The following is a 21,587-nucleotide window of genomic DNA, read 5'->3' as shown; positions in this document are numbered from 1 at the left end:
TCTTCACTGCAGGAGAGAGGTACCGTAAGGGAAATTAAACAGTTTCTCCTTCCCAAACAAAGCTGTGGACACAGAGTCTTGTGCTTCCCAAGCTTTAACGTGCATGAATCACGCGGGGATCTTGTTAGAACGCAGATGCGGATTCCAAAGGTCTGAGGCGGGGCCCGAGAGTCTGCATTCTAACCAGCTCCCTGGGGTTGTTGGTTTTGCCAGCGTGGAGCCACGTTTTGAGCAGCAAGGGCCGACACTGGATTGTATGGAACAATTCCTGGCCTGTTGGAGGGGAAGAATTTGGTTTTCAAACACCCCAGTTCTGTGCCAGACTGAAAAGTGTGCAAAACACCCCATGGGCAAGACAGCTCGACAGATAGGAGTTGATGTTGGAGAGGTCTTTCAATAAGTGAGTCATTCCTTGTACTTCTAATTATTCGCATGCTATGGTTAAACAAGTTCCAGAAATAACAAGTCTTTGGTTTGTGCTCTTTAGCTACTGACTAATTTCAAGCCAAGAGCTCTGTATCATCGTCCTCATAGGAAAACAGGAAGAGAAAAGTCAACATTAAACGTCTGCAGTCTGGTCATTAGGTCGTGGTCTGTAGCAAATAGGACTAGATAAAGGCACTAACTACTAATTGACTATGTAACAGCCAAAGTGTTCCTTTGGCACCCTTCTGAACATTCAGAAGAGGAATAAGAACTGAAACTCCATAGACGGGGCACATGTCATTAGCAATGGCACCAAACGCAAATTCTGGGTGGTCCCTCCATGGGGTCAGTTTCAAAGCCGAGAAACATACTTCAAGCTGCTTACTCCCCTTTAAAAACTCATGGATTTATATAAACATTGCTTTTCTTTGTAAAATTTATTTTGATTTTGTCGATCTTCATTAATCCTTTATACCTATTGTCTGCTAGCCAGACATGCCTACACCATTTATCAACACTCAGCTTCTTGTAGGGAGAGAACAAAAGGAAAGCTCTGCCTGTCTCTTCCCTTCTTCAATTATTGATTTTCTAACTGAGAATATCTATGCATGTATCCATCCACCCATCCATCAACTATCAAAGTGTCCAAGAATTTTGTGGCTTGTGGTGAGCATACTGAAGAAAAGAGAAAGAACAAATTAAGGTAAAGGAGCAGCCCAGCCCCGAACCAGCGTCCTGGATTCCAGTCTCCATGTCAGTCTTCTAGGGATAAGCTATCATCACACGTGTGGTACATATACACAATGGAATACTACTCAGCTGCAAAACAGAACAAAATCATTCCATTTGCAATAACATGGATGGACCTTGAGGGAATTATGTTAAGTGAAATAAGCCAGCGAGAGAAGGATAATCTGTGTATGACTCCACTCATATGAGGAATTTAAAATTATGGACTAAGAACAGTTTAGTGCATACCAGGGGAAAGGTGGGGTGGGGGGTGGGCACAAAGGGTGAAGTGGTGCACCTACAACATGACTGACAAACATTAATGTACAACTGAAATTTCACAAGATTGTAACCTATCAATTACTCAATTAAAAAAAAAAAGCTATCATCACACGAACATAAAAAAAGCAAGTGGACTGTACTACAGCAACCTAGGTTCTTGAGCTGCGCTCGCTGTCCAATATGGAAGCCATGAGCCACATGTGGCTGTTGAGTTGCAACATAGCTAGTCCCAACTGAGATGTGCTGCAAGTATAGAATTCACACCAGATTTCAAAGATTTAGTACCAAAAAGGATGTAAAGTATCTCATTAAATTTTTATAGCGATTATGTGCTGAAATGATATTTTGGATATGTTGGGTTAAATACAATATTTTTAAAATTAAGTTCATAGGCTTCTTTTTACTTTTTCTAATGTGGCTACTTGAAAAATTTTGAATTAGATATGTAACTTGCACCATCTTTCTACCAGAGAGTTCTGCTCTAGACCTCCCTTTTGTTCAGTGAAAGGGGCCACTCTTAGACCCTTTCACTCAAGGAAGGGAATCGTGGATGCTACCTTAAGTATTCTGACCCACCAGACATGATGGAGCACCATTTAATTAGGAGACAGAGCCACGATAAAGAGAATTTTGATGTGTATTTTTAAAGTTTACAGCTGATTGTGGCAATAACATTGCTTATTAAACTATTCTCATTAAAAAATTAATCTTTACGGTGAAATCTACCTTCAAGCATGAGTTCCAATAAAAAATGTCTCCAGCAATCTGCGCCAGTGATGAGCTCATGAATTTGGGCAGCACCCCGTGGCCCTTCGCCCCCCCATCACATCCATTGCTATTTGGAGAGGGGGCTTCACCCATTGCTACTGATGCTGATTCTGCTACCACAGTGAGTAAAACTAAAGATAGATAAAGTTGTATTTACCCTTTCTTTGCACTGTCTTCTTGAATATGCTACTTAACTGCTCATATTGTATTCCCTTCCTTTTCTTTTCATTCTCCTGTGTCCTCGTTCTCTAGGTCTTCCTCTTTTCCTAATATTTACCCTCCAATCTTGCCTTCTTCCTTTCTCTCTTTTCTCTCTGTCTTTTAAAATTTGTGTCAATTTCTTGGATTGGAAATTTATTCACATAGTTCAAAACATAAAAGTTTTGAAAGGGTAGACAGGGAGAGTATGTCCTTCCCCCAGTCTCCTAGTTTTCCTCCTGGAAGAAATCATTATCAGTCTCTCATATATCCTTCTAGAGATATGTTATACATATCCAAACAAATATTGATATATGTTCTCTTTTTTTTTTCTCAAATGGCAGCACATTATACACAATGTTCTGAACCTTGTCTTCTGCAATTCATAATACACGTTGGAAAGCATTCCCTATCAAAACATGAAGCTTCCTTTTTTATGGCTGTATAATATTCTACTCAATTATGACCCAAAAATTAATTCACCAGATGCCAATTAATGAACATTTAAGTTGTTTCCAGGCTTTTACATTACCTAAAAATGCCACATCAAATAACTTTATACATGTATCATTTTGGATACATTTCAGCACATCTAAAAGATAAATTATCTTAAGCAGAATTGACAAGTCAAAGGGTATATGCATGTGGATTTGATAGATTTTGCTGAAATGTTCTCCATAAAAGTATACTAGTTCATGCTCTTATCAATAAGGTATGAGAGGGACTATATCCTTACATTTTTACCAAGAGAATGTTTAAAGTATTACAAAATTTTTGCTTTTCTGACAGCTAAGAAACAGTTTTCCCTTGTAGTTTTAATTTGCACTTCTCTTATTATCATGAGGGTGAGGATGTTTTCATGTTTTATGATTCATTTACATTTCCTTCTCCATGAGCTGATTTTCATGCCCTTTGTTTATTTTCCTTTTGGATTTTTGAGCTTTTTATTGATTTGTAGGAGCTCATTATATATTGGGCATTTCTATCTCATAATATGTTTTTCTTTGCAGATTTCAAGTTTCCTGGTTATAGAACCAATGTCTTTTCTGTGGAAGAAAAAGCATTTTTTAAACAGCAAGTGGTTCCATTTCATATAGTACAGGTCTCAAAATGGGTCATATCACCAACCCACCTGGACTTTGGGGCCTCCTCCAGACACTCTGGAGATGTAACTCATGATGTATTTGGCAGCCACTGTCTTTCCAGCACCACTTTCACCACTGAGGAAAGAAAGACAAAAATACCCACACGTGAAGTGGATCATAACCAGCTACCTCCCCCCTGAAAAAACCCCCCCCCAAAAAACAGGCAGAAGAACTCAGTAAAAAAAAAGCACAACACTGGTTGAGAAAGGCAAATCATGGCAGGATCAGATCACCTCCATGACTTGTATGAGCAATTTTAACATGGTGTGTGGACCAAGGTCTTGATAATCATCATTGTGCATAGGATAAAAAGTAGAGCATTTTAAAGGCCTGATGATAAAGGACATGATGAGGAACATTAGGGAACATCAGAAGGATGGAATATTATACAGAAATTACAACTGACATGAAGATTGTAAATATTGGGGAAAAAAAGCATATGAAGTAACATGAAGTGAAATACACCAGATTCAAATTATATATAAAACATGGTTACAAAAATGTAAAGGAAAAAAAAAGTACATAAGAACAGAAAAGACTAGAAGGACCACAAAAAGATTAGCAGAAGTTTTAGTAAAGGAAAAGATACCATGGGAGACTTCGTTCAATTCACTATTTTCCAAACTTTTAGAAACACATGTTACTTCCATTATAAAAAAAAAAGAAAAAGTAGGCACTCTCAGGTTTCAAAGCATGTGCCTTGAACTGATGCAAACAACTTTATTTTGGAAGTTCTAAAATTAAATGATGAGGCAATATTAATCACATCCTGGTAACAAAGACTGCCTTCCGTTCGGTGGCTGTACTCCACCGGGAAACCCTTTCATTAATAGTCTATAGTCTGCCCTTCAAAACACCCCTTCTTCCTTCAAAATCCCCTTGAATGATGATGACCTCAATTCAAAACATGCTTAAGTCGGTCAGATTTCTCATGTTCCTATTGGTAGCCTTTGTGTTACCATGATAGAATTAAATTAAGGGAATTCTTATGTAAAACACAGGTGGAATTTGGTATGAAAACTCCAGGCTGCTACGAGCTTATAAAACAATATTTCTGTTTGGTATTGGTGATAAGAATTTTAGGATACAGAGCAAATGTTCTTCTATGAAGATCCAACCTAATTAACTGTCATCAATTGTTTAGTTACTTAAGAAAAGAGGAAACATTTGCTCATGGTACAACCAAGCCAGGTGATCCTGTACCCCCAAAAGAAAACTGAAATAAAATTGAAATAATTTGATATTTCAAAACAAAACAAAACAAAAAGGATTAAAGTAGTCATTATAGCAAAACTCAGAACTTTAATTTCCTTGAATGAATTCCGTCTGCAAAACTCATTCACCATCCTAGTACTCAGCTCCTGGTTTCTGGGTCATGTGAAGAGGGAAACCAAACTGAAATTTCAGAAGAAAGATACGGCAGCAAGTAGAAAACCAACGAGTCTGGGATGAAGTGTCACACCGGTTTCAGAGGAGATGCTTACTCGCAGCACAAGTAGCTACAGTAAATATTTCAGCTCATAAGGAAATTATCTGTTTAAATGGCCCATGTAATCAGATGATTTATATGTTAGATTCAGGGTCAAAACATGCACTCTTGCTCATTTGAAGCATTGGTTTTGTCAACAATGAAACTCCACTTTATAATGTTGTAAATAATGCGAATATTCCAGAATATGGAAAGTCCAAGAGTACAATGGTACAATCACCCAATATTATATTACACAGACATTTAAAATTATTAGAAAACTACATGGCAACATAAAGACAATGAATTAAGGTTAAGCAGCAACATAAGCAGAAGACAACGTATCTATAACGTGATTACAGCTATTTGAAAATAATGTATGGACAAGAACTGAAATGGAACAAGGAAAAAAATGTTTCTGACTTGTTACGGGGCTGGTAATTGGATGATTCTTGTTTCATTTCATGTGATTTCTCTTAATGCTTACATTTTGGGGACAGGCAATTACTTCTATATTTCACATTTTTAAAACAGCATTTCCAGAAAAAGTGGGATCACATATCACAGTGATAATCAACACTGATCAACTTCTTTAGATTATTATTCAACGTCCTTTATCATGATGAGTAAATATATTTTCATATTTTGAGTTCCTCAGAATAAGCTGTGTGTGTGTGTGAAAAGAGAGAAGAAAGGAAAACATAACAAATCCTATTAGAATTACGAAGTAAAAGTATAGCAATTCCCCCACTGTGTCTTTGGTTCACAGTGTGATCAGACATGAAGTATTTTGTCTTTTTTGTTGGAAGCAAAGAAAAGAATAATAATGGAAAGCAACTCAATTCATATATTAAAATAAGTATGCCAGGTCCAATAATAAGATATCTACATTCTCGGTAATTGTGATATTTTTCAGAAGATTTAAAATAATTAGTTCCGCCTGAACATTGACTGGAATTTTCATTTCTTGGTTTCAATTTACAGACACTTAAAAAGAAGTTTTATTGATCAGAAGCCGGTAATTTGCTCAGAACATGGTACAATAATGGAATATTACATAATTACTTGAAGTTTACAGTATATATAACCATAATTATACTGGCCCTTTTGGGATGGGAAAATATTGTTTCTTCCCCTGGAGTAAAACCAAGTTAAAAGAATGTGAAGGTATTAGACAGATTATATAGCACACCCAAAATTATTTGCTTTGCATCACAGAGCAGTTAGAGCAATTTGCTTGGCTTATGGTTATAGGCAGGATTTCTTAATTTAATTGCTTTCACTTGATTTATAAAGTGGACCAAAAAATACTCTAGAAGTGTATGTGCCTTAAATTAGAAAAATGCCCCATTGGTCCCTAAATCCAACAGTTTGCCAGAATCCTCAGAGTATTTAAAAAATGCCCATGTTTGGGCCCCTCTTATGATCTGCTGAATCCCAGTCTCCAAAGACAGGGACTAGAAATAAGAATTTTTAACAAATTTCATGGTTTTTATATAGCCGGCTGGCTACCAGCCAAGCAAATTTAAAACAAAGTCAAGAGAGCCTTGGTAGGAAATATCAATTCAAATAGCAAATAATGTAATATTTCTATGGGCATTAGCTACGCAAAGGAAACATATGCTAAAATTTCAAAGAAATGGAAAGAATATTCTGGGGGGAAAAAGCTTTTTACAATGGTATATAATCATTGGATTCGAGGACCACAATCGGTTTTCTTAGTCTGAAGGTTATTTCTCACTTAAAAAATCAGTAGTGTTTTCAATTCACTTCAACTTATTCTAGCAAACGTAAAAATATTTCAGTCATACTTTGGGGGGAGATATCCCATAGAAAAAGTAGAGTTAACCATTCCTACATTTGGAAGATCCACAAATCTACTCCTATCCAAAATATCCTAGTCTCAAAATATCTCTACTGGTTCTTACCAGTAGTTACCTCTACTGGTCTCTTACTGGTTGTTCCTTAGAACTGATCAAGTTCATCTAACTGAAATGTTGCTTTCCCAACTTTATATTTGTTTGCACTTTAGAAAAAATAAAAATTTAAAACAAAAATTATATGGGTGCATTTGTTGACCCATTGTAATTGCGTAAGCCCCTCCACATGCCAAGCTGTAGGATGGAGCCTGGATTGAGACAGGGCTCCTGCCCTGAAGGAGGCCCCTGCCTCCTGGGGCAGGGGAGTGCACAAACGCTATAACAACATCATGGAGATGTGCGTACGGGTTTAGGTATCCTAGAGGCATCTATCCCTGATTGCAGCATGTGTTAGGAAAAGATTCTTAAAGGAAGTCACACTATTTAAGTCTCAATAAGACAGGTAAAGTTAGCCAAGTGGGCAGTGTGTGTGTGTGCACATGCGAGTGTGCGTGTGTGTGTGCATGTGCCCCAGGACCAGGGTGGGGTGAAGCCTGAGCAATAGCTGGAGGAAAAAACCCCACAGGGTTCGACTGAAAGGACCTACCAGCAGTTGACTAGGACTTGAGGTGAAGTGGGGGCGCTGGAGGGATAAGGAGAGGGGTTGGAGGGCAATGGAAGTCCATGACAGTGGGCTTGGGGATCAGGTTTGGGGAAGAATCAATCATTCTGGTCAGCGGCAGGCAGTGTCACATTTTATAAAGACTCCAGACTTCAGTCCTTTCTGTGCCATACTCATGAATTTTGCCTTTACCTATAAAGGCCAAGTGACCTATTATTTACTTAGTGTTTTTCTCTAAATTGACTCAATTTACCTAAATTTATTTAAAAAGGAACCTCTATATGACTACTATAAATAGAAAACCACTATCACTTGCCCAAAATCGGCAACCTTATAAATAAATAAAAATAAAATAGTCACTGTGAAAATAACTCAAATATCCATCAACATAGAATAGATAAATAAACCATGACATATTCAGAAGTGGAATTCTAGGAAATAATGAGAAAAAAAAGAATTAGTTACTTCTGACAATATGGCTTTTGTTCAGGAACATTAACGTTGTGTGAAAAAAAAGCAGGTTGCAGAAGTATACGTGGAATGTATATAATATGATTCCATTTACATCAAGTTCCAAAGCACAGAAGGCTAAAGAAGATGTTGGTTGGGGAAGCAAATATAAGTAGTAAAACTCTAAAGAAAAGAGGATGAGATATTCAAAAATCAGGACAGTGGTTATTTACCTGTGAATTGGGAAGAGAAGGAGCCAGGATGGGCCTGACAGGGGAGGGTCAATCAGGGGATGTTCTTTTACTCGCAAGTGAAGCAATAGGTGATCTTTGATCATTACTCTTTAAATTTACATGTATTTTATAGAAATAATATTAATCTACTTAATAGTTAACATGAGCAATTTTTGTTGCCATTAAATTCTAGCCGGCCTGCCAAAAGCCTTGAGTCTGAAGCCTGTTCTCTTTAAGAAAGAGGTTTTAAAACATGCCAGCACAAAGCAGACTTACTCCTTGATAGAAGCAGAAATACTGAAACAAAATTCAACATGGGATCATCCTCTGTATATACTTTAAGATTAGGTAAACCCTGCAGTGTGCCACCTGCAGTCACCTGGCATCCCCAGTGGTGCCCAGATCACACTGGGAGGTGCTGCCATCATCAGGTGGGAGCATGCGAAGAGCACAGAGGTTGGACGGAAAGGAAGGAGCCAGGTTACAAGGGTGTGAGGGGCCCAGGAGGGAGGTGAAGGCCTCCCTTAGAGCAGTGCTGGTGACGAAAGAGATGAGGGAGTGAACTCATGCCCTATCAGGAAGTGAGACCGGTGGAACTTGGCAAGGGATTGGTTATGGCAGAGGAGGGATAGGAAGGAATCAAGAGTGACTTCTTGGTTTGGGGCCTCAGAAGCTGGTGAATATCTTGTCACTAAGATAAGACTTTAAATACCCCGCAGGGCAGGGCGGGGAAATCATGTGGTGGCAGGAACTCAGAGACTAAGGATGCAGAGCAGCGAAGGGCTTTCGAGGGCTACCCAGAGGTGTGGGGCCTGCAGGCCTGGTGGGCCAGGACTTAGAGCCATGAGGGGTAGGAGGAGCATTGAAGTAACGGATGGAAGAGATGGCTGTGATGGGGAGATTGATTAGATTGGGCATGTAAATAAATAGATTGAGCAACAGACAAATATATTGAAAATAATGTGGAAACAAGACTCTCACTGTCAGAGAAAAGTATTAACAAATTTGAAAAGAAGCATGAAAGAACCCCAAAGGCTCAGACTGCAATTAAAGGTATCAGTTCAAACTGTTGGAACTGAAGGTATCAGTATACACACATACGGATGTAGAAATAGTTATAAATAAATCTGCATGCATGCGTGGTGTATACGGTACATATATACGTACATATATATTTCCTAGCATTGGCCACTGAGACGGTCTAAAAGCAATGACACACCAGTGTCAACAAACACCAAGCACCAAATCTTAGTTTCTAAATACTATTCTCCAATAAAAGGAACCAGGGCTCCTTGGAGAAATGGACAATTCCAGGGCTGGGCCAGGAAAAATAGAAGCTAAGCCTGGAACATGGTAACTGTGCCAAAAAGTAAAGAAATGTACGGCAACTGCTGTGGACATGTCAAGCACACAAGAGGCAGTTTGAAAGCGTTCCCACCGGCCAAATCAAGATAACGAAAAGAATGGATTAAGATGCATTGAATAAAATAGGAAGCCATAAATCTATACTGCCACAAAAATGAATAAATCAATAAATAAAGAGAAGGAGGGAAAAATCTTCCTTAGTAGACTGCCAACTAATAACCGTAGAAGGAATGATGGAAATAGATTATCACCATTTGACACCTGTCATAGAGGTGATTGATTCAAGCAGGAGTCATCAATGGATGCTACGGCTGGAGGAGGTTTGATGAGGAGCAGGATGTTGCCACAATCTCAGAATATGTCCCCACCAAATGCTAACACATCATAAAAGAGAATGTGGTGAATTTAGTGAGCAGAAACATAGCCGACACCTACAGGATGGACCAGGTGAGAGAAAGCACAGCATTGTTTCTACGGCATTCCTGCCCAGAAGGCATGACCTGAGTCTACTCATGAGGAATCGGCGGTCAGCCTACCAATTGAATGCCTGAACTCCTTACAACTGTAAAGGGCAGTCACTTTCACCACTCCTATTCAACATAGTACTGGAGGAGCTGGCCAGAGCAATTCGGCAGGAAAAAGAAATAAAAGGAATCCAAATAGGTAACGAAGAAGTAAAACTCTCGCTGTTTGCAGACGACATGATCTTATATATAGAAAACCCCAAAGAATCCATAGAAAAACTATTAGATATAATCAACAACTACAGCAAAGTAGCAGGGTATAAAATTAACGTGCATAAATCAGTAGCATTTCTATACACTAACAATGAACTAACAGAAAAAGAACTCAAGAACTCAATCCCATTCACAATTGCAACGAAAAGAATAAAATACCTTGGGATAAACTTAACCAAGGAAGTGAAGGATCTATACAATGAAAACTACAAGACTTTCTTGAAAGAAATTGACGATGACATAAAGAGATGGAAAGACATTCCTTGCACATGGATTGGAAGAATAAACATAGTTAAAATGTCCATACTACCTAAAGCAATATACAGATTCAATGCTATCCCAATCAGAATCCCAAGAACATTCTTCACAGAAATTGAACAAACAATCCTAAAATTCATATGGGGCAACAAAAGACCGCGAATTGCTAAAGCAATCCTGAGCAAAAACAAAGCCGGCGGAATCACAATCCCTGATTTCAAAACATACTACAAAGCTACAGTGATCAAAACAGCATGGTACTGGTACAAAAACAGGTCCACAGATCAATGGAACAGAATTGAAAGCCCAGAGATAAAACCACACATCTATGGACAGCTAATCTTCGACAAAGGAGCAGAGGGCCTACAATGGAGAAAAGAAAGTCTCTTCAACAAATGGTGCTGGGAAAACTGGACAGCCACATGCAAAAGATTGAAAATTGACCATTCTTTTTCACCACACACCAAAATAAACTCAAAATGGATCAAAGACCTAAAGATTAGGCCTGAGACAATAAGTCTTTTGGAAGAGAATATAGGCAGTACACTCTTTGACATCAGTTTCAAAAGAATCTTTTCGGACACTGTAACTCCTCAGTTGAGGGAAACAATAGAAAGAATAAACAAATGGGACTTCATCAGACTAAAGAGCTTCTTCAAGGCAAGGGAAAACAGGATTGAAACAAAAAAACAGCTCACTAATTGGGAAAAAATATTTACAAGCCACTTATCTGACAAAGGGTTAATCTCCATAATATACAAAGAACTCACACTGATTAGCAACAAAAAAACAAACAACCCGATCAAAAAATGGGCAGAGGACATGAACAGACATTTCTCAAAAGAAGATATGAATATGGCCAATAGACACATGAAAAGATGTTCATCATCGCTAATCATCAGGGAAATGCAAATCAAAACTACACTAAGATATCACCTTACACCTGTTAGATTGGCAAAAACATCCAAAACCAAGAGTGACAAACGTTGGAGAGGATGTGGAGAAAAAGGAACCCTCATACACTGTTGGTGGGAATGCAAACTGGTACAGCCACTATGGAAAACAGTATGGAGATTTCTCAAAAAGTTAAAAATAGAAATACCCTATGACCCAGCCATCCCATTACTGGGTATCTATCCTAAGAACCTGATATCAGAAATCTCAAGAGTCCGTTGCACCCCTATGTTCATCGCAGCATTATTTACAATAGCCAAGACGTGGAACCAGCCTACATGCCCAGAAACTGATGACTGGATAAACAAGATGTGGTATATATACACAATGGAATACTACTCAGCCATAAAAAAAGACAAAATTGGCCCATTCACAACAATGTGGATGGACCTCAAGGGTATTATGTTAAGCGAAATAAGCCAGTCAGAGAAAGATGAACTCTATATGACTCCACTCATAGGTGGAAGTTAGTATATTGATAAGGAGATCTGATGGGTGGTTACCAGGGAAAAGGGGGGCTGGGGGGAGGGCACAGAGGGGGAAGTGGTGTACCCACAACATGACTAACAAAAATGTACAACTGAAATCTCACAAGGTTGTAATCTATCATAACATTAATAAAAAAAAAAAGTAAAATAAATAAATAAATAAAATTTAATTAAAAAAAAAAACTGTAAAGGGCAGAAAACACAGCAAAAGTCTGAGGAACTGTTCCACAATGAAGGAGACCGAAGAGACATGTACTTCTGGATAGGATCCTGGAGCAAAATGGAAAGATATTTTGGGCGGAACTGGCAAAATGTAAATGGGGCCTGTGGGTTGGATGATAGTGCTGTCCCGATATCAATGTCTTCATTCAGAGTACTGTAACTGGTTATGTAGGAGAGCATCTCGTTTTCAGGAAAAACACACTACAGGGTTTAGGGATGATGAGTTATTGCATCTGTAGCTCAACCTTAAAAGCTTCATAAAAACACTAATATCATTGGTAATACCAATATGTCTGTATGTGTGTGTTGTGTGTGTGTGGCTGTGGAGGGGGAGAGGAGGTAGGAAGGAGGGAGGGAGGGAGAGAGAGTGTAAATGTGGTAAAATGCTACCAGTTGGGGAAACTAGGAGAAGGAGATATAAGGGTACTTTGAACTTTTCTGGCAATTTTTCTGCACATATGGAATTACTTCAAAATAAATTGTTTCAAAGAGAGCTTATGGGAAATGTCTCAAATCTGAGGATAGAGGAGGAAGAAGTAGATGGAATAGTTGTTCACTTGTGTACAGGCAAAACACACAAACACACACACGGGCATATATATCCCTCCACCACCCTTTGAATTCTGTTGATCAGTGGCAGATAGAGATGGTCAGCAGATGGTTGAAAATGTGAGTCTGAAGCACAGCGAAAGGTTCAGGGGGAAGATTTAGTGCTGTGAGTGATCAACTTATAAAAGAGAATCAAAGTGGAAAGAGTGAGTGAGATTACCAAGGAAAAGCGTGATCGAGCACAGGCTGAGCCACAACCCTGGGGACTGTGGTGGCCACTGTTTGTTTCCACTCAAGCTTTATTCCCCAGCTCCTCTTTCCTGACAATATCCTGATTTGGTTCAGGTACCTGTCCTGGCACACGAGGCACAGGGAAGCTGGTCCCATCCTCAGCTAAGCCATCTGCCCCCCATCCCCCAGCAACTGTCAAGAGTCCATAGTAACAAAGTTGCCCAATTAGACTGAAGGGGAGGACTAATGGGAGAGGTTTCTCTCTCCTTTGGATGTGAGTAAGGAAGCACATTCCTCTCTGACTGCCACTGGTAGCCACCTGGAACTGCCAAGGGGAACCAATCTCAGGATGTCTGGACTGTGAAGCAGAGAGGTGGAAAGAAGCTGAGTCCTTGATGGCATCATTGGACCAATGAGTTAAATAGCTCTGGGGTCTGCACAACCTCTGCATGTTTTGTTATATGAGATAATAAGTTTCCTTAATTTCTAAGTCAGTTTGAATTAGACTTTCTGTTGCTGGCAGCTCAAAGTATATTAAATGAAATGAGGACCGTTGACATCTCAGGAGCATGCTGAAGATGCTCCCCAAGGAGAACAAGATGGAAAAGTTAGAGGCACGAGGAGAAGCAGGAGGATGGATGTGGCATCACAGAGCTGAGGGAACTGGGGGTCCACTGTGTCAACATGGCGGGGAGATCGATAAGACAACGAAGTTCTGAAAATTCCCACTGGGACCTATTCACACACCCTACTTTTTTTATGTAGGGACATATTAGTATTGAACTTGACACTTATTTCAAAAGATATAACCCAAGGATAAAAAATACAGGGATAGTTTTGAAAACATATATATATTTTTTCTAATTCTAGAGATGAACATATTAGTTACTGAAAAGTGACTCATCAGAAGATGAAAATGAACATCAATTGCACAGGAGATTTGAAAGGAGCAGACGAGAACACTGTGGATGTAATAACTGTAGCACGTGTCCACCAAGCAGTTAATGTCCATCAGGAACTGTTCACTTGCTCCGAATAACAGCCCTGTGAGGTAGCTACTATTCTTATCCCCATTCTTTGATGAGAAATGCTAAGCAACTTGCTCAGGGACACAGAGCTAGTGAGTGGCGTTGCTGGGAAGGTACTCAAGACAGTCTGACTCAGGAGCCTGAGCTATATACTGCTTCCGATGAGGGTATATATTTGAAATCCTCGCACGGGTTAGATAGTCAATTAAAAGCAACAGGGTTTCCCAAAGTAATTCCATGAATAGCACAGTTCATTGTATAATCAAACTTCTAACTACTCCTGAGTCTTTGCTGATACACACCCCTTTAAGGAAGGCCTCTGCCAAAAACATTTATTATCTCACACACAGCTGGAACTAACAAATAATAGCCTGCATCACTCGGATCACAAGACAAGATGCGATCGAGAATGAGAAACACATCAAAGAAGGGTCTGGACAGCCTTCTCCAAAGACTCAATTCACACACTTCCTTCCTGGCAGCCCCATTGGATCTGGGAAAGAAATAAGTCTGAGGTGAAACGTCTCTGCTGCCCACCTGGGGGGTCCAGGGCTGAAGAGAAAGGGGTGATCTGTCCGCTCTTGTAATGACACTGCAAAATAAGTTCTTAAGTACCTGCAATGGCTAAATGTATACAATGCAAAATCAAGCAGGCGTGCCAAAACAACCGAGTAGCTGGGAAAAAGTCATTCTTTAACAAAATGAGGAAAGTGTGAATGAAACAAAGAGATGTTATTTCTTCCCAATCAATTAGTACCGTCAAGCAGACAAAATTTTCACCTACAGCCTGCCAAGAAAATGGCCCCATGGCAATGCTCATCTTGGCCCAGGCTGATGCAACAAGAAGAACCCAACGTTTAGTCTGAAGACCAAGTTTGAGTCCCAGCTCAGCTACCTCTTAGCTCTGAAGTCCCTTTTAAGTTTACTAGCAGATATTTTACGTCACTCCTTAGCAGTTTAGAAAAGTTTTTATGTGTGTTTCCTTACTTGGCTTTCCTTTAATTCCTCTAAGATATTAAGCTCTGCTTTGCAGATGAAGTGACTGAGTCTTGCAGAGGTCACACACTTTAGACAGAACAGAATAGAGTCCACCCTGTGACTCAACCCCACTGGGGTAGATGTTTCCACTACACCACATGACTGTGGGTGGTAACGGATTATTAACCAGATAACCTGACACCTACTAGCTTCCAGCAGCAGAGAAAAGTGGAGCCAGGCAGCCCCAGCACATTTCAAATGTGAGAAGTTTACCATGTTTCAGAACCTCTCTGAGACTCAGTTTCTTGATCTGCACAAAGGGGGTTAGTAATAGTCTGCCATAATAAACCTAGTTTTCCAGGTTGTAAACGATATAAGTAAAAGATGCCGAGACACAAAGCAAGCACCTACTCAAAAAAGGGTTACTGTTATGATTATGGATAATATGTTAATTAGCTAACGAGTCAGCCTTCCTGAATAACACTCTTTGATGCTAAAGGAATTTCAACACCCGTATAGGCTGGAAGGTAAGATGTGCAGTAAGCTTAGGGGCAAAGGGTAGATTTGAGCCCCTGCTCTTCAAACCCACAGCCAGACGGCAGTCCTCATGCAGACCCCACAGTTAGGGGTGTGAGCTGACAGGGCCTCCCAAAGCCAGGCCAGAGGGACAGGAGCCTCCAAGGCCGATGCTGCTTGGATAAACAAGTAATTGGGTGGACCCACAGAAACAGAAAACAATTCCAATGCTAATAATAAAAGGTTCCTGAAATACATCAAAGACAGGAAGACAGCTTGAAAATCTGAGAGACACTTGATGGTACCGAGACAGAGACGAGACACAAGCCAAATATTGGAGGGGATCTGATTTTTCAAATCTTTTCATCTTTAATCTTTCCTACTGCAAATATTAGAGATTCCAAATCCCAAATGTGTTTTGAAGCAGATGGCCAGAAATCTAAGATCCAATAGCGATAACTCTCTCCTTTTGCTTGACGAAAATTCTCATATTCAGTGGGTCACCAAATACTTTTGATGTACCTTCAAAATATCTCTTATGTCTTTATTTATTCTTTTAAAAACATTTATTCAGCACATATTCAGGATACAACCTACAAGACTATGCAAACTGGTGTTGGGCACATTAAGGACAGAATGCCCAACTCTCCAGAAAACAACTGCTTCAGACTATTTCAAGCAAAAAAAATAGAAACTGCGCCAAACGCGATGCTTTCAAATTGACATCACATTTTTTAAACAGGCTAGAAGAGCAAGAGCTGATGCGGGCCAAAAGTGATAGGAATTCACTTTTGATGGCAGCAATAAAACTGCCATATAAATATGTTCCCCAAGGCCCTGTAAGTGTCCACTGAGGTCAGTTGGCAAGGACTTTAGAAATGCCTCTGGCCACACTGCCGAGATCTTGTCTGGTCACGTAGACACAGTAGAGAATACGAGAAAAACCTGCCGGGTCTCCTTTCCCTTTTTCCACACCATGATTATTTTATTAAGTAGATTTGCATAGACGTCTCTGATAGATCCAAAGGTATCCCATATGAGATTCTAAAACACAAATCCAAAATCTGGATTTTGGAGCACAGAAGATTAATGACCTAAGCAGATATGGGTTGCTCACTTACTGGGCTCACAAGTGTCTCCCTGTGTCTTCAGGTGCTCATCATTGTCAATGATACTAATAACAGAGCTATAGCTGTTCGTTCTTCCATTGGCACTGCCCAGAGTCCACATTCACTTCCTATTCTTTTATTCCTTCACAGGCTTATTGAATGTCCTCTTTGCCTTTCCAACTCGGTCAGCCCCCTACAACCTCATCAGATTTCTGTAGTCTCTCAAGATCTCATCTCTTTTCTACCAAGAGACTTATCTTTGTGAACCAGCCTTTTGTGGTATCACGTCCCTGCTCAGAGACCTGCAAGACACCACCAAGGCGACAGGTTTATCTGCACATCACCCAGCCTGTCATTCAAGGAGGTATGTGCCACCCAGTCAACCTTCTCTCCCCACGTCAAGCAATCCCGCACTACTGCACAAAGGCTATGTGGCTATAATATAGAAACAGAAGTAGAAGACCCAGTTCTGGCCCTCAAGTAATTTACAAGGACCATGTGTCAATGGAAATCTTGTCTAACAACCACACTGATATCTTCCTCATTTTCTCCCCATCACACATGGTGGGTTCCAGAGGCTGTCAAGTCATTCACGTTTTCTCCATCCCACATATCCTATAGGGAAGACTCAAGTCAAGTCCCAACATCCCTGTGACACCTTTCCTGACTGTTTCAGTCCCAACTGATCTCCCCATTTTCTAAACGCAAATAGCACTTACAACTTATTTCAAGTATTTCAGCTTCAAAATTATCATTAAACATTTATTGTGTGTACCAGAGAGACCACGAAGCCTAACACCAGTTTCTAGTCATCAAGGATTGAAAAATTACTTAAATGAGAACATGCAAAATAAAAAATAATATTAAGTGGTGGTGAAAATGAGGGGTATACGATCTGCTCCCAAAATTCACAGGGTGGAGAGATCACTGGGTTGAGGTAGATGAGAAAGGCTTGGTTGGGGGAATAATTCCACACAGGGAGAGCAACCTGGGCAAGGACTTAGACATAGACAGGAACACGACTCGTTCGAGGGAAAAGAGTAGAGCAATTTGGTTAGAGTAGCAGAAAATAGAGTTGAAGGTATCCCAAGCTAGGGACTTTGGACTCTACTGGGCAATGGAGAGCCACTGAGATATTTTTGCAGAAGTGGGACATCGGCTAAATGATAGAATAGTTAAGGAGCGTTCATCTGGCAACTATGTTTGGAAGACAGAGTTGACGGTAGAATAAGTTTTGGGGTAAAATAAAAAGAACCATTATGAACTTGTTAAATTAGAAATGTTGCTATGTCACATAAATGGGGTTATCACAGTGATAATTTGTGCTTAAGGCAGAGGTTGGTAAACTTTCCCAGCAAAGGCCCAGATATGGTCTCTTTCACTACAACTCAACTGTGCATTTGTAGCATAGAAGCAGCCAGAGACAATATGGAAACTAATGGGTGTAGGTTTGTTCCAATGAAACTTTAACACCAATAAAGACAATGGGCCATAGTTTGTGAATCCCCAGGTTAGGAGAAAGGCCTATGTTAGAGACACAGGCTCTCTGAATTCTCACAATTGGAGTTCTTTCTGGCGTCTTCTTATAATGTGATAGCGTAATGCCTATTTGATAAAGAACGATCCTAACTTTTAGCTGAGAAGAACTCAAATAGTTTAAATGTGTCTCCTTATAAATTTATCAAAAGAATATATTCATCTAAACTTTTTGAGATAGCTTCTTAAAAAGACATTAACCATGACATCATCAAGAGACTTTCTGAATTCTGAGAAGATACACAAAAACTGTATTTATTAGAATTCTATTATTTCCTATAGGCCAACTTTATAATACACTATTTTATTTTTATGTGCCAAATATGCATAATTTTATATAGCACACTAGGGTTTCTTTGATAAGTGCACACATTTAAAACTACATGGCTTGCAGGAACACACTCTGGGATGAAAAGCAGGTATATCTGTAAAGCTGACCTGCTGGCTTCCTCAGTTGATGAAGGCTTCTGTAACAGAATGTACTAAATGCACGGATCAATACCTATCCATAATTCCCTCACACACATCCAGGGATAACAAGTCAATCAAGATAAAGAAATGGCCCAGGTATGGCCATCTAATGTATAGATGCATCTTTACTTCTCAGGAAGAAATTGAGACTAACATACTAATTAAGACGTGTTCTTTCACTAATTAAGATGTGTTCTTTCATTAAGTCCATCTGTGTCAACTGTCTGACCTCCAGTTGATGACAAGCACACCCATCAGCCTCCTGAGTAGCAGACAGCATTATGACCAACAACTTGCAAGGGATTAGGTTAAAAAAAGCATCCCTTTGGGGGGAGACTTTTACTCTAGGAGCTCAAGTTCAGGATACTACCCTTGTTGAATGTCATGACCTCATCTTATAGTATATGGTAGCTATTAACATCTCCACTGAAATGTAGGACATTGAGACACAGAAAGCCGTCACTTACCAGTAGGGTATAGAGAAAGTGTATGAGATTTGAAGTCAGACAGGGCTAAGTTCAAATAGAAGTTCTGCGATTCACTAGTTTGGGGATCTTACAGTTCTGTTAAGCCTCATTTTCTGGATGAAACCTCAAGAAACAATAATGCCAACACCCAGAGTGGTTGCTAGGATGAAAAGAGAGAACCTATACGGAAAGCACCCAGCAGAGGGCAGCCACTCAGGAAGTGTATCTTGCGTGGATCACTGGTGCGAACGACAGGAGATGACTAGGAATCAGGACTTCAGGAGCCTTAGTCTTGGTTCTCAACTGGAATAAATTGGGGAGCTTGAAAAAAGATATTGATGCTCTGGGTCCACCAGAAATCAGTTGAAACAGAATCTCTCGATGTATAGCCTTGATATCTTTAGAGCTACTGAGCTAGTAAAGCAATTCAGGAATTGGAAATATTTATCCCTGGAAAATTAAATTAGTGAACACAAGGCATGGTGGAGGAAATTAGCATCCATGGCAACCACTCTCCCTGATCTGTCTGCCAGTGGGCTGTTGGGAAAGACTTGGGAAACTTCTAAGGCACATCCTGGGGGTTAGCCCCCACTAGAACTTAACTTGGACGGATGGATGGAGGGGCTGGCAGAAGTGTAGGTTAATAACAGGGGGCTGACCTACATGGAGTCAGGACAGGAAAATAAACAGCAGGAATGATGGGTTTTCCCCAAGTGAACAGATCACTGAGGGGTAGGGCAACACCCTTAGTTTACTGTCTCTCGCTAGAGGTGAGGCCACGATCTGATGACATCAGCCAATGTGATCATCCCTCTGCTCCGAATTCAACCCTCTCATGGTAATCTGGCTCCCCTCGTGGACCAATTTTCAGGGAAATAATCAGCTAAGCTGTCCACAGGCAGAATTCTCCTTATAAAGCACGATCAGGGTCTAATTCACACTCATTTGTGAGTTTCACCAGAATCAGCCTACCTGAGGCTGTTCAACTTTAGCTATTTTGAGAAATCAAGTCTGCAGATGTTTGCAAAACTCAGGACCATGGCTTCAACGGAAGCCCGTACTTCAGAAAGCAGCCTGCCCTTCCTTGATTTCTTTCTTTTTCAATTCAGTTTGTTACACTGATTTCTAGTCCAGTAGTCAGCTGCCGGTCCATCCTGTGACTGCATCCACCTCTTTAGAAAACATGAGAAAGATTGGGAAGAAATTGACAATCCTGCCTCTCCGTGCTGCATTTTCCCATCTAAAGAGTTTGTACTTCATCTTGTAGACAAGGTCACACCTGGAAAACGGGGAGGTGAATGTCTAAAAGAACACCAGAGAGATTAGGTCATCATTAACTTTTTATTTCCTAATTAAACGATACTAAAATTTCCTAGTCTTTCCTGCTATGGCAGAAGCCTTTAGCACAAGGAGCAGGCTTCCCTTCCGGCCCCCAGGAAAATGGATTTTGTTTGTTCTCTGTTCACAAATGTACTCAGGTAGGCAACATTCCACTCAGCCCCTGGCTGATCAAGCAGCCAGCTCTTCCAGTGTCAGTGGCTGCAAACTTAGCCCTCTCTAGCCAGAACAGCATTTCTCTGCCTTCTCTTTCCTCCAGTACTATTTGCAAGAAAGAGCTCCAAAACTGGGAGAGACCTCAGAGGTCACCTGGTCAATCAGTTCACTCACAGAGGAAGAAGCCGAAGCCCAGACCAGTGTTAGGACTGCTGTCCAGGAGCACAGGAGTGGTGAGAGTGAGCCACAGCATGCCAGAGAGAGCAAACCCACTTTCTCAAAGCAGATGAACCACAGCTCTGGCTGGTAAAGAATTAACACAAAGAGAGGCTGGGCTCTGCTACCAGGAGATAAGCTCTAGGGTCCTGCACGATCCTGTCTGACAGGAGTGTCTCTGTTTGCCTGCGGGCTTTGGGAACGGACCATGATTTATGATGGGGGCTTTGGAAAACACTATATAAGTTCTGACCTCTGGAGGAACTGGAAACCACAGGTATTCGCCCAAACCTACAGGAGGGACTGGAGACTAAAGGTCAGCCACGCAGGCGGTGTGTGATTGAGCTCACATAAAAACTCTCAACATCAAAGGCTCGAGAGAACTTCCCTGATTGGTAATGCTATTGCCAACTCATGCATCAGACTGGAAGGAGGCATGACTCTCCTTCGTCCATGACTCCATGGCAGAGGACGACTAGAAGCCTCACATTTGGACCCCTCCCAGACCTTGCCCTATGCATCTCTACTTTTTTCTGGTTCTGATTTGTATCCTTTTGCTATAATAAAACTGTAACCATAAGAACAGCACTCTCATGAGTTCTGAGAGTTGTTCTAGTAAATTATTGAATCTGAGGGCGTGGTAAAAACCCTTGAATTTGTAGCTAGTTGGTCAGAAGTGAGGGGGCCTGGGGACCCTGTCACCACCCTGCTGTGTCTGAAGTGAGGGAAGTCTTGTGGAGGACTGTGCCCTGAACCTGCGAAGTTTGGCCTAACTCTCGGTAGTTGGT

The 21,587-nt window shown here is 40.5% G+C and overlaps 1 protein-coding gene across 2 annotated transcripts in view; it reads right to left on the bottom strand.

Moving 5' to 3' along the window:
* The window catches only part of MYO1E (myosin IE), a 192,194-nt gene that overhangs the window by 82,275 nt on the left and 88,332 nt on the right, over positions 1 to 21,587 (bottom strand). For both annotated transcript variants that reach the window (XM_070500699.1, XM_044764793.2), the window contains one exon: positions 3,536 to 3,623. In XM_070500699.1, coding sequence (XP_070356800.1) covers positions 3,536 to 3,623 — 88 coding nt within the window. The remainder of the gene's footprint in view (positions 1 to 3,535; positions 3,624 to 21,587) is intronic.

Source organism: Equus asinus, chromosome 2 (assembly GCF_041296235.1).
Source record: "Equus asinus isolate D_3611 breed Donkey chromosome 2, EquAss-T2T_v2, whole genome shotgun sequence".
Classification (NCBI taxonomy): domain Eukaryota; kingdom Metazoa; phylum Chordata; class Mammalia; order Perissodactyla; family Equidae; genus Equus; species Equus asinus.
Note: the sequence above shows the minus strand (reverse complement) of the source record. Positions and strands in the feature narration are given on the sequence as shown.